Source organism: Rhincodon typus, chromosome 18, assembly GCF_021869965.1.
Source record: "Rhincodon typus isolate 14 chromosome 18, sRhiTyp1.1, whole genome shotgun sequence".
NCBI lineage: Eukaryota > Metazoa > Chordata > Chondrichthyes > Orectolobiformes > Rhincodontidae > Rhincodon > Rhincodon typus.
The window spans coordinates 55,774,467-55,792,610 of NC_063349.1; the positions used below are offsets into that span (position 1 = coordinate 55,774,467).

The 18,144-nt window shown below is 42.2% G+C and overlaps 1 protein-coding gene across 1 annotated transcript in view; it reads right to left on the reverse strand.

Annotated features, from left to right (window-relative positions):
• Window positions 1-14,703, reverse strand: part of pah (phenylalanine hydroxylase) — an 83,189-nt gene extending 68,486 nt beyond the window's left edge. The window contains exons 1-2 of the mRNA XM_048608047.1: window positions 14,582-14,703; window positions 8,329-8,436 (exon numbers count right to left, since the gene is read on the reverse strand). Of these exons, the coding sequence (XP_048464004.1) occupies window positions 8,329-8,436; window positions 14,582-14,623 (150 nt within the window). The 5' untranslated portion in view covers window positions 14,624-14,703. The remainder of the gene's footprint in view (window positions 1-8,328; window positions 8,437-14,581) is intronic.
• Window positions 14,704-18,144: the final 3,441 nt, after the last annotated feature.

Genomic DNA, 18,144 nt, shown 5'->3' on the forward strand with positions numbered 1-18,144 from the left:
TGCTGCCAGACCTGCTGAGCTTTTCCAGCAACTTTGTTTTTGTTCCTGATTCACAGCATCCGCAGTTCTTTTGGTTTTTAAATCAGTGCCATCTTGTTATTGACATTTAGAATTGTAAAAATTCGGTAAGGCTTCCTGTCACTACTGATGTGCAGTGACAATAGTGTGTACCATCCACAAGGTGCACAACAACAATTCATCAAGGCTCCATCAACAGCATCTTCCAAACTCTTGACCTCTATTGCCTAGAAGTTCAAGGGCAGCAGATACGTGGGAATGCCACCATCTGCAAGTTCCCCTCCAAGCCCCTCACCATCCTGACTTGGAAGTATATCACCGTTCCCTCAGTGTCGCTCAGTCAAAATCCTGGAATTCCCTCCCTAATGGCATTGTGGGGCAACCTACAGCACATGGACTGCAGCGGTTCAAGAAGGCAGCTCACCACCACCTTCTCAAGGAGCAACTAAGAACAGGCAATAAATTCTGGGGCAGTCAGTGTCAGCCACATTCCCTTGCAAATTTAATAAAGGCCTTTTTTCCTTTAATCTCAGCTTCTCCAATCTTTGCTCAACAACTCCCTCATCTCTGATCCCATAGCAAACTTCATCGAGTTGTCACTTTCTCCCGAACTTTAAGTGGGATTTGATTCTTTTTCCGCAATACTTTGAAACTTGAAATTTCCAGTGATTTCTGAAGCATTCTTGAAATATGTTTGTTGATTGTAAACTGATAACTTCTATCCATCCTCCCTTCACTTCCCATCCAACCAATGCCTCCATCTTTGATCGCATCCTGTTTCTGCCAGGACAATGATTCAAGTAAGTTTGGGAGGAAACCCAGTTGCTATTGCGGGCTGGCTGAATATATTGTGGGGGTGACTGAAAATGAACAGCCTTGCTTATGGCAATCCACCATTTAAACTTGGTTCTCTGGGCAAGATGGTTAGCTGACACCTACAACTCACAACAGCTCTGAAGACAGAATGTTCCTAGAGCTCAGTATCACCTCAGGTGTAAGTTCTTTTAAAGGTTTGGTCATGGGATGTGAATGTTGCTGACTGGGCAATTGTTCCCCATTATTTACTGACGTTGAACTGAATGGCTTGCTTGATTCATATCAGGGGGCAGTTAAGAGTCAATCACATTGGTCTTATTAGTGTCACATGTAGGCCAGACCAGGTATGTAGTGTGAAGGGGATCAACTGACCAATTTTGGTCTCTTATATCAAATGGCCAGGGTGAGGGTGGTCAATTAGCTGGACGGCTGGTTTGCAAAGCAGAGTGATACCAACAGCACGGTTCCTGCACCAGCTGAAGTGACCATGACAGACTCTCCTTCTCAACCTCACCCCTCGCCTGAAGCACGGTGACCCTCAGGTTAAACCACCCTCTCTAATGAGAGAGCAGCTGCCTCCCAACAGCCAATTGAAAAGTGAACAGAATTTTTGTGATCCAATCAGATGTTGGTGCCTGTCAGACAGACAGTTTGTTTCCCTCACCTGGAAATACTTTTTATAAGATAGACACATCAGAACATACTAATGAGGAGTAGGCCACTCAGACCCTCCAGTTTTTTCTAGTATTCAACAAGGTCATGGCTTACCTGATTATTTCACATTCCTAGCTATCCCCGACAGACTTTCACACTCTGACTTATCAAGATTCTACATTCATAAAAATATATCAAATATTTATTGACTCTGCTTCCACCATCTTTTGAGGGAGAGTTCACAATTTCAAAGAGTTCAAAGACTCAAGTTTCTGTGAGAAGAAAACAATTCTGTTTATCTCTGTCTTTAAAGGGCAACTCATTATTTTAAACAGTGATAAACTATTAGGTTTCTTTAAAGCTTCAGAGATCCCTGTGTTCCTGTAGCTTCAAACTGTGCGCTTTTACTCTGATATTTATCTCACATTGGTGGCTGTGTTTTAGTTACCTGTATCCCAAACTCTGGAATTCCCTCCCTGAATCTTTCTGCCTCTCCACCTCTCTCTCTTCTTTTGAGATTGTTCTTAAAGCAGTCTTCTTTGACCAAATCTCAATTGGTCAACTGACCTCATGACGCTTTATCCGGCTCAGTGTCATACTTTATAAACTTACTGCAAAATGCCGTGGGATGTTTCATTACATGAAAGGTGCTATATGACTTTAAATTGTTGTTGCATTTGTGATTTCCTTCCTGGGTGTTGTTTTGCAGCGGTGTTCTGGGAGTCAATCTGTAATTGTTGGAGGCTTCAGGTGGTGAGTGGAAAGTTGGCAAAGTCTGAGAACAGTGCAACAGCACAGGGGCTTCTTGCTGATTTCTCCTGTCTCAGCTGCTCAGGTCAATGATATTACTGACAATGATCTCCCATTTGAAGATGGCATCATAAACTCATTGCTGTATCCCAGCACATTCTCTCAAACTCTGCTGGTCTGAGTGAGCAGTGAATAGAATCAGTTAAAATGTACAGAAGACAGTAAAGGAAAGAAATTGAGAAATGAAAAAGAGCCAGCGGGTAGTCTAAAGATCCTAGTTATTTTTCATATCTTCAGACGATGTGAATGTGTTTCTTAGCCCAGCATTTATTGTCTGCCCCCCACCTTGAGAAGGTGGTGGTGAGCTGCCTTCTTGAACCAATGCAGTCACGTGCTGTGGGTTGACACACAATGCCCTTAGGGAGGGAATTCCAGGCTTTTGACCCAGTAACAGTGAAGGAACAGCAATGTATTTGCAAGTCAGGATGGCGAGTGACTTGGAGGGAATCTTGCAGGGGGTGGTGTTCTCATGTATCTGCTGCCCTTGACCTTCTAGATGGAAGTGGTCATGGGTTTGGAAGGTGCTGTCTGAGGATCTTTGGTGAATTTCTGCAGTGCATCTTGTAGATAGTAAACACTGCTGCTACTGAGCGTTGTTGGCGGAGGGAATGGATGTGGTGCCAGTTAAGTGAATTGCGTTGTCCTGGATGGTGTCATGCTTCTTGAATGTTATTCTCAAAACCTCATCATTTTTTGTGCCATCCTCTACATGGTTCACCTCCCTTGTATTGAACATAGCAGATCAATGCAGAGTCAGCACTAATCTTGAGTTATTTTAAAGATATAAGTCAATTTTCTGATCCTTTCTCCAACCCATGTTTTGACAGATGTTGCCACATTTACCTTATGTATTATGGTTATACTACAAATCTAGTAACATAGAGGCTTAGGGTTCGAATTTCAGCATGGCGATTTATGAAGTGGAGTTGAATTGAAATAAAAGCTGGCATCATTTTTTCTTAAGTGCTCCAGTTTTGTAGAAGTCCAACTGATTCACCAGTGTCCTTTTGGGAAAGGGACCTGTTGGCTTTACTTGGCCTAGGCCTATAGGTGACTCCAACAACTACATCTTCTGTCTCGCACCTTCAACAAAACAAAACATCCCAAGACAGGAGTAATTAGCAAACAAAACAATACCCAGCCTCAAAAGGAGACATTGGCATAAATAACCAAACGTTTGGTGGGAGAATTCTGTATTTGATTTTAAAAATATGCTTCAAAGGAGCAGACAGGGTTAGAGAGGGCAGAGAGGGTTAGGAGGGAATTCCAGAGCTTAGTTCCCAGGCAGCTGATTGGACAGTGACAGATTTTGGATTAGAATTGCATCTGAGCAAAAAGTCACAATTGGAATGCACAGAGAGCTTGGAGGATTGTAGGACTGGAGGAGGTTACAGGAGCAGTGAGATTGTAGATAGCTTTGAGAAAGAACTCTTTCCAGAGATTATAATGTATTGAATATCCCAAGTGAATGTTTGATCTGTGCTGACCTCAGTGGGACTGATTGTATGATGAGTATAACTGATTTTGCCTTTTAGGGAAGGAAATCTGTTGCCCTTTCCTGGACTCGCTTCCATGTAATTAAAGCAATGTGATTAACTTTTAACTGGCCTTTGGACAATTAGAGATGGACAGTAAGTTCTGACCTAGCCAGCAATATCCACATCCCACTTGTGAATATCAAAAAAAATTAAAATCATGCCAGGCTATCAGCTCTGATCTCTGTTCCGGATCCAAAATCCAGCAATCTCTGCTGGAACTTTATGGGTAATGAACAAAAAAGGATGAGTCGAAATGGTACTGGAGTCAGTAAGCTCATTGATACCCTCACAATAAATAGAACAATGAGATATATAGCCGGGCCAATTCCATTTGTGGATGCTCCACCAACACTCAAGAAACCTGGCACCATCAGTACTTTTGATTGGTAACCCATCCAAAACCTTAAACACCAATTACCTCCTCTCCCATTGCACAACAACAGCAGTGTGTACCATCTACAAGACACTGCAGTATCTCACCAAGGCTCCTTCCAAACCTGTGACCTCCACCAGCTAGAATGACCACAGTAATAGACAATTAGAAATATTTCTAACTCTAAATTTTCCTCCAAGTCACACATCATCCTAACGAGGACATAACATTCCCTCAATGTCCCTGGGCCAAAATGAGCACAAATTCTACTAACAGTGCTGCGAGTATGCCTTCACGACATGGGCTTGTAGTAGTTCAAGAGGAAGACCAAAGACTCCGTCCTCAAAGGTTGGTTAAGGCCAGCCAATAAATGTTACTCTTGTCTGAAAGACCCACACCCAAAGAATGAATAAAATCAAAGGCATGAAGATGTTCTTAAATCAACCTGCAATGACTGCTGGGACTTGAACTTGGGTCTCCTAGCCCACAGGCAAGGGCACTGCCACTGGCCTACAAGAGCCCTCATCAAAAATGTCTATGCATATCCAAATATGATGTCACTGCCTTTGGGAGAGAATTGCTGTGAAGAAAAGTCAAGGAAGGCAGAGCTGTTAATAACCTTGATTAACACAACGAACTTGATTAGATGAGCAATTCCCATGCCTGATGTCAGTTAATGGACAATAGTAAAAAAAAAATGCTTCCAGGAATCAACACCCCCTTAAATTTGGCAGATGGCCCTTAGATACAATGAATTGTAGTTTATGTTTTTATTTGAGAGAGATAATAAGTGTTAATATGCATTACAACATTCTGCATATGGAACATGAGTTGCTCCAGCCTACTAACACACAAAGTGAACCCTTCCCGTTATCTGATCTGTTAAGTCCATTTACACAAATACGAATGACTTGACTGAGAGTGAGTGTCATACAGACACTGGCCTTGGATAAGTTTGCGTCATTCAGAACTCAAATATTTACAAAGTTTCAGCAAAACAGCAGAAATGAAGTACATAGGGATATCAATCCCAGTGTTGCAGGAAGGTGGAAATAGCGAGCGTTACCAAAGGTGCTCCAGCAATTCAGGAAGGATTCTATATCTGCTGATTCCACCCTCGGCTGACTGTCTGTGTTGAGTTTGCACATTTATCCCATGTTTGCATGGATTTCCTCCTAGTGCTCCGGTTTCCTTCCACAGTCCAAAGGTGTGCAGATTAGATGGACTGGCCATGTTAAATTGCTCATAGTGTCCAGGGATGTGCAGGCTAGGTGGATTAGCCAAAGAAAATGCAGGGTTACAGGGACAGGATAGGGGGATGGGTCTGGGTGGGATGCTGTTTGGAGGGTTGTTGTGGATTTGATGGGCTGAATGACCTGCTTCCACACTGTAGGGATTCTATGATCTATGATTCTGGTTTCTCCATGCAATATCTCAGACATTGTTGTGAAACAAAAGAAAAAGACACAATATGTATATGTTTAAAAACTGCTTTGCAGAATTTTCAGAAGTGGAGGGTTTGAGTTTTAGGGAGAGGTTGTATAGGCTGGGACTTTCCTCATTGGAGCATGGGAGGCTGAGGGGTGACCTTATAGAGGTTTGTAAAATCGTGAGGGGCATAGATGACTCAAGGTCTTTTCCGTAGTATAGGGGAGTCCAAAACTAGAGGGCACAGGTTTAAAATGAGAGCAGGAAGATTTAAAACGGACCTGAGGGCCAACATTTTAACACAGAGGTGCATATATAGAATGAGTTGCCAGAGGAAGCGGTAGAGCTGAGTACAATTACAACATTTAAAACAGAAGTTGCTGGAAAAGCTCAGAAGAGTCCTGAGGAAGGGTCACCAGACATGAAACATTAACTCTGATTTTTTTCTTCACAGATGCTGCCAGATCTGCTGAACTTTTCCAGCAACTTCTGTTTTTGTTCCTGATTTAAAGCATCCACAGCTCTTTTGGTTTTTACAACATTTAAAAGACATTTGGACAGGCATATGGATTGGAAAGGTTGAGAGGGATATGGTTCAAATGCAGGAATATGAGACTAGTTCATTCCAGGGAACCTGGTTGGCATGGATACGTTGGGCTAAATGGTCTGTTTCTGTGCTCTATGACTCTAAATTACAGAGAAAATTTGCCAGAAGGAGCCAGAGACGAGGGACTAAAGTTGTCTGGAGAGATTGTCAAAATGGATTGTTCACCAAATGACTCAGATTGTTCAGAGTCCTCTCTCTTATCTCTGTAATATTCTCCTCCCTTAGAACTCTCCACAATCGCTACACTCCTCTAAATCTGGTCTCTTAATCATCCTCAATTTTAAGCCATGTACTATTGGCCTTCGCTTATCTGGGTTCTAAGTTCTGGAATTCCCTAATTAAACCTCTCCCCTTCTTTCATCCTCTTTTAAGAGGTGCCTTCAAACTAGCCCAGAAGTCACACGACACCAGGTTATAGTCCAGCAGGCTTACTTGAAATCACAAGCTTTCGTAGCATTGCTCCCTCATCACATGAACAGGGTAGAACATGGGCACAGAATTTATAGGCAGGCAGATTATTGCAAGATAATTCCAAATAATTAAGAGTGTCAAAATATAGTACAAATTGTGAATGGAGTGTTGACAGGCTGAATAACAAGTCTTTGCAGGTGATCAAAACTGTCAGACGATTTGAGTAAGATGTCAACAGTTCAATAGCAAGCCTTAATTAATTGGATCATAGGTCATCCCTTCACTTGCTATTCAGCTGTTGACACTTTACTCACACTGTTTGACACTTTTGATCACCTGCAAAGACTTGTTATTCAAACAATTGACACTCCACTCAAACCATTTGTGCTATCTTTTGATACTCTCAGTTACCTGGAACTATCTTGCAATGATCTCTCTGCCAATAAATTCTGTGCCCGTGTGCCTCCAACCATTTCATCTGACAGAGGAGCAGTGTTCAAAAAGCTTGTGATTCCAAATAAACCTGTTGGACTATAACCTGGTGTCACGTGACTTCTGACTTTGCCCTCCCCAGTCCAACACCAGCACCTCCACACTCAAACTAGCTGTGTCACTAAGTCACATATATCTTCCCACGTAGTTCTATATCAAATATGGTTTGAAACTGCTCCTGGGAAGTGTCTTGGGGCATTTAGCTACATTCAAAGCTCCATATAAATTCAGATCTTTCTATCCAAAATTTGAGCAGTTTGAAAGAACTGAGTCAGAATGTCTGTTTCCTTCAGCAAGTGGATCAGCAATTAGAAGCTATAGATTGAACATAATTAGCAAAAGAATTCAGGGGTTATCAGAATTTTTGTTCACACAGATGATTAGTATGATCTGGATTGTATGATCTGAAAATAATACGGAATAAGATTCTACCAGAACTTTCAAAATATAATTGAAAATGTACTCGCAGGAGACAAACTTGCAGGAATTTTGGGAAAATTCTGAGGTGTGCAATTAAAGTGAATAGTTATTATGTTCGACAAGAGGGTGGTTTTTTAAAGTTTCCACTCTTGTTAATTAATGAAGTGGAAAACATGGCTGCAGGCAAGCCTGAGTTCAAGCTTGAGCTGGGAAGAAGAATCCAACTTGCAGCTCTCCATCTCACTGGAAACTCAATGGTTAATTCCCTGCCCCGACCCTGACTCCCTAAATTCAGCTGCAGCAAACTGTGGTCTTGAATTGTTCAGGCCTTACATCCCCTTGTAACATCCCGACACTGTGATATGATCCATTGACTAATACAGAAAGTAGTCAGAATGATGCAAGATACATGTAAACTCAACATACCTGTAACATTTTCAGAAGAGTCAATGCAGATTGCCCTACTGAATTCTGAAAGGCAGTGTGGTCCTTCTCATTAGAAGCAACCTCCTATCTAATAGCGACTTCTTCAAATATCTCAAATTACTAGCATACTTTACCCCAAAATCTCCATATTCACAAGAAATTAATTCTATTCTAGCAATCTGCAATAATTGAAAGAAAGACAAATTGGAAGAATGTAGGGTGAACTGGTGAGGGGACTGAAGCAGTGGGCAGAGCTTTACTGTTTTTCTCATTTTAATAAGAATCAGAGATATGAGCTATGGGGCTAATGACCTTAAGCAGATGCAAATTATTACCTCAAACAGTCGCAAGGCTTTGGCCAAGGCCCCAACTTCTTCCTTTAACGAGAAAATGAGAGTCACTTCATCACCAGTGGTAAATTTTTCCTCAATATATATTGATCTCTAGAAAGGGGAAGAAGGAACATCTTGTTACAGATTGACCAGAAGTATAACACAGTTTCCAGGATTCCAAATCTACATCAATCCCAGAAGATATTATCCCATATTGCTGTATTCATCAACATGCTTTCCAAACCTGTGACCTCCATGACCAAGAAGATGGGCTGGAAATTGCGTAGGTTTATCAGCATCTCCACGTTCCCTCCCAATTCACCATTCCATCCTGGCCTGGCAACATTGTTCCTTCAGTGGCTGTGCATTGAAGTCCTGAATTCCCTCCCTAACACACTTCTGGGTGTAACTACAGCAAATGGACAAAAAAGTGGCTCACCCCACCACCTTCTTAACTGTGACTAAGGATTAAAGATACATGGTCCTGTTAGTTTTATTTTCTTGCAAAATGAAATGAAGATTGTGAACATCTTTTTGCATTAAATGAGAACAGATTATCATAAAACCCCTACAGTGTAGAAACAGGCTGTTTGGCCCAGCAGGTACACACCAACTCTCTGAAAAGCATCCCACCCAGAACCATCCCCCTACCCCTGCATTTCCCATGATTAACCCACCTAGCCTGCACATCCCTGAATGCCACAGGCAATTTGGCATGGCCAATCCACCTAACTTGCACAGTGGGAGGAAACCAGTGCACCCAGCAGAAACTCATGCAGACATGGGGAGAATGTGCAAACTCCACACAGACAGTTATCTGAGGGTGGAATTGGACCTGGATCCCTGGCGCTGTGAGGCAGCAGTGCTAACCATCAAGCCACCATGCCCCCAACAGAAACAAATCATGAGAAGGAATGCATTCAGCATGCCACTTGTAAACAAGGGCACTACGGATAGTGAAAGCTCTCTAAATTCTGAAAGCACTCTCTAAAGTAAACTAAACTGGTCTTGTTACCAACTTTTTATTCATGCTCAAGGTTTGGTTTTTGTTCGTCCTAATATCAGTGATTCCATGAGATGTTCCAATCAAGGTGCCCAAAATTATGAAAAGTTCTGATAGAGTTATTGAAAAGACAGTTTTCCACTGGTCAGTGAATTAGTGACTAGAATCATAAACTTAAGCTCAATGCCAAATAAACAGGTGGAGAAGTGAAGAAATATTTTCTTCCCGATGGATGGTTGTTGAGACATAGAATGCACTACTAGACATGTTTCTGAATGCAGATTAAACAATAGAGAAAATGTATGGGTATAGGCTATTAGAGAGCGGGACAAAAGGGGGATCTGATTAGAGAGCTGGCACAGAGGTAATGAGCTGAATGGAGTAAGAGCAAGGCAGTGAGACAGTACAAATAACTTTCACAGAATCAGAATTGTTTTGGCAGAAAAGAAGGCCATTCAGGCCATCATATTTGCACCAGCTCTTTGAATGAGCATCTTACTCAGTGCTGTTATTCTGCTTGTTTCCCCACATCCTTGCAAATTATTTCTATCCAAATAATTGTCCAGTGCCCTCATGAATGCCTCAATTGAACTTGCCTCCAACACATTTCCAGATAGCACACTCCATACACTAACTGCTCGCTGTGAAAAATGTTTTCCTCACATCATATTTGCTCCATTTGCAAATCAGATCAAATCTATACCCCTCTCATTCTTGTTCATTGTACAAGTGGGAACAACTTTTCCCTGTCCACTCTATCAACCTCCTCATGATTTTGAGAATCTCTATCAGATCTCTTCTCAGCCTTCTTCTGTGCAAGGAGAACTGTACAAATTTCTTAAATCTATCCTCATCACAGAGGTTTCTCACCCTTGCACACCTATACCCAGCTCCCTCTGCTCCTGCATCCCCATTAGAATTGTACCCCCTATTTTATTCTGCCTTTCAATGTTCTTCCAACTAAAGTACATCACCTCACATTTCTGTGCATTGAACCTCATCTCCTAACTGTCTACTCACTTCACTAACTTTTTCTTTTGGAATTCCAGACTGTCCTATTCACAATTTACATTTCTTCCAAGTATTGTGTTAACTGCAAACTTTGAAATTGTCCCTTGCATCAAGATCCAGGTCATTAATATGTACCAGGAAATGCAACAGTCTGAATACTGTCCTCTGGGAACTCCATAACAAACCTTCGTGCAGCCTGACAAATATCTCTCTGTTTCCTATCACTCACTTGACCCCGTGATAATGAAGAAGCAGCATTATTGTTGAAGCTGGGATTGTATGTATGGTTTGGAGAGGAACTTGCAAGTGGCAGTGTCCCTGTGAACGTACAGCCTTAATCTCTGGTGGTGAGGTTTTATCTTTGGAGGATACTCTCAGGGGAACCCTAAAAGTTGCTGTAGCACATCCTGTACATCGAACACCCCTCAGCCACAATGTGCAGGTGGTACAGGGAAAGATTGGCCAAGGCAGTAGACAGGTTGTCAATCAAAACTGCCACAACAACAACTTGCGTTTATATTAATGTCTTTAAAATAACAAAAATCACATGAACTTGACATTGGTAAAACAAACATTGGAAAGTTGCAGCAGCATTAGATCTTTTCAGGAGATTGTTGAAGGTAGGAAGTGAGCAGGTTAAGGGGTTTCAGGAAATCCCACTTTCAGGCGATGTTAACAGATAATTGATCCCACCATAGATTAAGGAGGGAATTCCAGGATTTTAACCCAGTGACACTGAAGGAACAGCAATATATTTCCAAGTCAGGATGGTGAGTGTGTTGGAGGGTAACTTGGAGGTGGTGGTGTTCCCATGTATCTGCTGCCCCTGTTCTTCTAGATGGAAGTGCTGTCTAAGGATCTTTGATGAATTCCTGCATTGTATGGTGTTGATAGTACACACTGCTTCTACCAAGCATTGGTGGAGGAAGGAATGGATTCTTGTGGATGTGGTGCTAAAAAAAGTGGGCTGCTTTGTCCTGGTTGGTGTCAAGCTTCTTGAGTGTTATTGGGGTTGCACTCATCCAAGCAAGTAGGGAGTATTTATCACACTCCTGACTTGTTTCTTTGACTTTCTGACCTCTGAAATGCTTACACTTCAAAAGTATTTCAATGACTGGAACAGCCCATGGTCAGACTGTGGTGTTGTAACACTGTCTTTACCAAAGGTGTTGAGTGGAGCACTCCCTGTTGCATCATAGAATCATAATTGATATTGGCGACTCTTAGTGAAATAAGTGGAGTAGGAGACTCAAACCAGTTTGTTATGAGGGAGCCTTCACAATAAGACAGTCTGTAACTCAGTGATAATGAACATAGGCTCGTCATTGCAGGACTGTTGATCCAAAGACCTGGATAACGTTCTGGGGACCCGGGTTCAAATCCTGCCACGGCAGATAGTGGAATTTGAATTCAATAAAAATATCTGGAATTAAGAATCCAATGATGACCATGAATCCATTGTCAATTGTCAGAAAAACCCATCTGGTTCACTAACATCCTTCATGGAATGAAACTGCTGTCCTTACCTGGTCTGGCCTATATGTGACTCCAGATCCACAGCAATGTGACTGACTTTGAACTGCCCTCTGGGCAATTAGGGATGGGCAATAAATGCTGCCTTTTCTGTGATGCCCTCATCCCATTAATGAATAAAAAAATAGAAAATCAACCAGGCTATGGGTGAGAGGAGAATGACTGAGGAGTGATGGGGATGGGTGTGTGAGGAATGGGTCACGAGTGTAGCTTTTCTAGGAAATGTTATGCTGATGTTTGCTGAGATCCTTCTGAATCTGTATCTAATGATTTTAAATCCTGACAGTTGGTTAAGTAAAAAGATTTGCTTTCATGTTACCAATCTCTGCCGATCATTACAAATCTTATCATGGGCACTTTGGCCAAAAACAGTCACTCTCTGTTTATTCTATCTAAATCCTTTGTGATGTTAAAGATTGCCATCACATCTCAAATGAAATAGGAGCTGAAGTAGGCCATGCAGCCCCTTGAGACTGTTCCACCATTCAATAAGGTCAAGGCTAATCTGTTTGTGTTGATGTGATTGATTGCAATAATTGAAGTTAAGGGTGACCTTATAGAGGTTTATACAATCATGATGGGCATGGATAGGGAGAATAGTGAAAGTCTTTTTCCCAGGGTAGGGGTGTCTACAGCTAAAGTGCATAAGTTTAGATGAGAGGCGAAAAATATGAAAGGGACTTAAGGGGCAATTTCTTCACACAGAGTGTGGTGCCTGTATGGAATGAGCTGCCAGAGGAAATGGTGACGGCTGGTACAAGTACAACATTTATTTGGCATTTTGATGGGTTTATGAATAGGAGAGGGTTTAGAGTGATATGGGCCAAATGCTGGCAAATGGGACTAGATTAACTTAGGATATCTGATTGGCATGGACGAGTTAGACCGAAAGGTCTGTTTCTGTGTTGTATAACTCTATCACTCTATGGCTCTAATTCTTTTCTGTATCCTCTCCAAAGGTTTCGTGTCCTTTGTGAAGTGAGGCTGAGCCACTTCATGTTTAGACATTTTCACCAAGGTCACAATTTTCTGATGAAGGTTTGTTCCAGAATGTTAATCACTACAGATGTTAATACCTGTTATGCTGGATCATAGTGTAATGTTTTCTTGTCTGTTCCCCAACCTTTCACTCCAGCATTAGTACCTGTGCCTTTAGCTGTCTGACCTTGAGCTCTGGAAATTGGTCCTCCATCTCGGTGTCTCTTTCTTGAAGCACATTAAAACCTGCCTCATTGACCAAGCTTTTAAACATTTGCCTTAAACATTTCCCACTTGGGCTCAGTATCAATTTGAATATGGATTATGCTCCTGTGCAGCACCTTTGGAACTGATTGAATATGATGTCTGATCATCAGGTTTTTTAAAGTAACTGTTCCAGAGGTAGTCATCCAGGCTATCCAGTTCACAGCCATGTCATTGCCCTTTCCTCAATTTCTAATAACCTTTAATGCCATTTGTTGTACTTCCTTCATTTGATGTCAAGGTAGTCTGTAGCCTGTATTGTTAATTCTTTTATATTTTAATTTATTGGGAGCAGGAGGTTCTAACTCAACAGAGCGAGTACAGACTCAATGGACTGAACAACTTCCTTTTGTGTTGTACTAGTTTATGATTCCATAATTAAATGCAGGAAATATTTATTTCCCCGACCAAAGTTTGAAACATGAAAGAGTAATTTTAAGAAGTCCCCTCAAACAGAAATCCCACAAGATATTGAACTTGTACAACACACTTGTTAGCCCTCAGATGGAGTATTGTGTCCAGTTGTGGGTGTCACATTATAGGAAAGATGTGAATGCATTGAACAGAGTGTAGAAGTGATTTACAAGAATGGTTCCAGGAGTGAGAAACTTCAGCTGTGAGGATAGATTGAAGAAGTTGGGGCTGTTGTCCTTGGAGAGAAGGTTTGAAAGGAGATTTGACTGAGGTTTTTAAAATCATGAATGTGCTGGACAGAGTAGAGAGGGAGAAACTATTCCCACATGCAAAAGGAACAAGACTGAGAGCATAAATTTAAAGTGAGATGCAAACAAAGCAAATGTGATGTGAGACAAACAGTGACTGGTTAGGGTATAGAATGCACTACCTGGAAAACTGATGAAGGCAGGTTCAACTAAGGCATTCAAGAGGGTGTTGGATCAGTATTTGGGTAGAAATAGTGTGCAAGGGAATGGGGAAAAGGCAGGAGTTTGGCACTAGGTAATTGAACTAATGCAGGTATGGTGGGATAAATAGCCTCTTCTGTGCCATAACAATTCAGTTATTCTGTGAAGTCACTGCTTTTATATCCTGCTGGTATTGCTGTCCACTGATTTAAACAGATTGGACAGGGCGTGAAATGAGCTTGGCACCCAATCTCCTGCATTTCTAGATGTGTAGGCTACATTCATGCTGTCCCCAGTGAGTTCCTTCATTATTCATGCAGCAATAGTATCTGCCTCTCTACCAAAGAAGGCATAAGGAAAGGGAAAGGAGATTAAGACAGCAAGTACACAGCACGCTGTTCTACTTCTATAAAGACAAGCCCTTGACGGGCTGCCCAGCTATGCCTGTGCCTTACTTCAAACCACTAGCGATCTCAGACATTTAAAGAGCTAAGTTTTGTGTGTGAGAGAGGGTCCGATGAGATGAAAATGACAGAACGGTAAAGAAGATGACTCCACCAGCACACAATTCCATTTCAATTTGAATTACCAGTTTAGTGATTACCTTAGCATTCTCAGCATTTTTCCTCTGAAATGCAGCATCCATGGCTGAGGGTTTCTTCGGAACGTTGATGCTTTATTTGCCTGAGGTTTGGGAGTTGTTTCAGTTCAAGCAGACTGCACTCCTCACTCCGACAACCCCAGCAATGCTGATTGTCCGTCAGTAGCTCAGGACAGGGATCTTTGGCCTTGCTTCTCATTGGTAAATTTAATGTTTGTTAGGGACACACCTCTCTCACGTAGTTAATAAGTCGATCACCACAATGATTTATCCTTTTTCATTTGCAGTACTGGGTTAAACATGTCGTTTTCTCTACCCCTAACACTGACAATGCCTTCAATCCTGTGCTGATTACCGCAGTATCCTATTTATTAGGATTTAGATATGGAATTTATGTTAATATCCTGATGCTCTTACTTACAAACTGATAGGAAAAGCCTGACTGGATTTCTTCAACAGACTGATGGTGTACGTTGGCTCCTGCCTTGCAACATTCCAATTTTAAAACTCTCATCTTTGTTTCCCAGTTCCTCCATGGTCTCACTCTTCCCCATCACTGCAATCTCTAAAAATATTGCAAGCCTCCCAAACCTTTTCAGAGGGTGGGTGGGAGGTAAATTTAAACCAAATGTAACAATGGTTAATTAATAAGGGGTAAGGGGTAGCTGTAGGAGTTGAGACTAACAACCCAGTCTTGTCCAGCACACAAACACATCAAGGGAGTGGGGTCAAAATAAAGACTGATGGCCAACAAACTGGGGAAAGCTCCATTATTCTCTAGATGTTTATCTGTCTTTGTCATCCTTTGGTTCCTACTTTTAATCACTGTACAATTACCAATGTGTCTTCAGTTGCCTGGGCCCTAAGCTGTCAAGGTGTTTATCTTGCACTCATCAGGTCATTTCACAAGAATAAAAATTCAGTGCAGAATATCAATATTTATATTGCATTGGAGGAGGGTGCTGATTGTTTGAAAAGTGGACTCTGATTGATAGAGACATTGCTATGGAGAATGCACCCATTAATACCAATTGACATTTAACATTCAGGTTTTGTTCGATTTTAAACAAGGTAGGTTAATTTTGATTGGCCAGGGCATCGTCTTGAGAAATGAAACAGCCAATTACTGTCAACTATTTTATTGAGTTGAAACAGGTGCACTCTAGATACATGTTCTTCGCATCTGCCCATGACAGTACGAGTAAGAGTGACCACGGCACAGGCCTTGTGGAGACAAAGTCCCTCTTTCACATTGAGAATACCCGCCATCTTGTTGTGTGACACTATCACCATGCTAAATGGGGCAAACTTTGAACATATCCAGCCATTCACCACTCCTCAGATACTGAGGAGTTCAGATTTTTTGGGGTTCAGATTTTTGGGACATTGGGACCGGTTCTGGGGGAGGTGGGACTATTACAAATCGGACGGTCTACGCCTGGGCAGGACTGGAACCAATGTCCTAGGAGCTGCTTTTGCTAATGCTGTTGGGGAGGGTTTAAACTAATGTGGCAGGGGGATGGGAACCAAATGAGGATATTAGTGGACACTAAGGAGGTAGTAACTAAAGCCTGTAAGGAACTAGATAATAAAGTCAGTGTGACTAAGGGGAAGAGTAGGCAGAGAGCAGATGATGAACGCAAAGGGACAGGTGGTCTGAGGTGCATTTGTTTTAATGCGAGAAGTGTAGTAGGTAAGGCAGATAAACTTAGGGCTTGATTTAGTACCTGGGAGTATGATGTTATTGCTATTACTGAGACTTGGTTGAGGGAAGGGCAAGATTGGCAACTAAATATCCCAGGATATAGATGCTTCAGGTGGGATACAGAAGGAGGTAAAAGGGGTGGAGGAGTTGCATTACTGGTCAAAGAGGATATCACAGCTGTGCTGAAGGGGGGCACTATGGAGGACTCAAGCAGTGAGGCAATATTGGCAGAGCTCAGAAATAGGAAGGGTGCGGTAACAATGTTGGGGCTGTACTACAGGCCTCCCAACAGCGAGCATGAGACACAGGCACAAATATGTAGACAGATTACGGAAAGATGTAGGAGCAACAGAGTGGTGGTGATGGGAGATTTTAATTTCCCCAACATTGACTGGGATTCACTTAGTGTTAGGGGTTTAGATGGAGCAGAATTTGTAAGGAGCATCCAGGAGGGTTTCCTAGAGCTGTATGTAAATAGTCCAACTCGGGAAGGGCCATACTGGACCTGGTGTTGGGGAATGAGCCCGGCCAGGTGGTTGAAGTTTCAGAGATAGTAGGAACTGCAGATGCTGGAGAATCCGAGACAACAAGGTGCAGGGCTGGATGAACACAGCAGGCCAAGCAGCATCATAGGAGCAGAGACGCTGACGTTTCGGGCCTAGACCCTTCATCAGAAAAAAAGTTTCAGTAGGAGATTACTTTGGGAATAGTGATCACAATTCCGTAAGTTTTAGAATACTAATGGACAAAGACAAGAATGGTCCTAAAGGAAGAGTGCTGAATTCGAGAAGGCCAACTATAGCAAAATTCGGCAGGAGCTGGGGAATGTGGATTGGAAGCAGCTGTTTGAGGGTAAATCCACATTTGATATGTGGGAGGCTTTTAAAGAGAGGTTGATTAGAGTGCAGGACTGACATGTCCCTGTGAAAATGAGGGATAGAAAGGGCAAGATTAGTGAACCATGGATGACAGGTCAAATTGTGAGACTAGCAAAGAGGAAAAAGGAAGCATACATAAGGTCTAGGCAACTGAAAACAGACGAAGCTTTGGAAGAATATCGGGAAAGTCAGACCAATCTGAAATGAGGAATTAAGAGGGCTAAAAGGGGTCATGAAATATTTTTAGCAAACAGGGTTAAGGAAAATCCCAAAGCCTTTTATTCATACATAAGGAGCAAGAGGGTAACTAGAGAAAGGGTTGGCCCACTCAAGGATAAAGGAGGGAAGTCAGAGAAAATGACTGAGATTCTTAATGAGTACTTTGCGTACTGAGGAGAGGGACATGACGGATGTTGAGGTTAGGGATAGATGTTTAGTTACTCTAGGTCAAGTCAGCATAAGGAAGAGGGAAGTGTTGGGTATTCTAAAAGGCATTAGGGTGGACAAGTCCCCAGGTCCGGATGGGATCTATCCCAGGTTACTGAGGGAAGCGAGAGAGAAAATAGCTGGGGCCTTAACAGATATGTTTGCAGCATCCTTGAGCACGGGTGAGGTCCTGGAGGACTGGAGAATTGCTAATGTTGTCCCCTTGTTTAAGAAGGGTAGCAAGGATAATCCAGGTAATTATAGACTGGTGAGCCTGACGTCAGTGGTGGGGAAGCTGCTGGAGGAGATACTGAGGGATAGGATCTATTTACATTTGGAAGAAAATCGGCTTATTAGGGATAGGCAGCATGGTTTTGTGCAGGGAAGGTCATGTCTTACCAACTTGATAGAATTCTTTGAGGAAGTGACAAAGTTGATAGATGAGGGAAGGGCTGTACATGTCATATACATGGACTTCAGTAAGGCATCTAATAAGGTTCCCCATGGTAGGCTGATGGAGAAAGTGAAGTTGCATGGGGTCCAGGGTGTACTAGCTA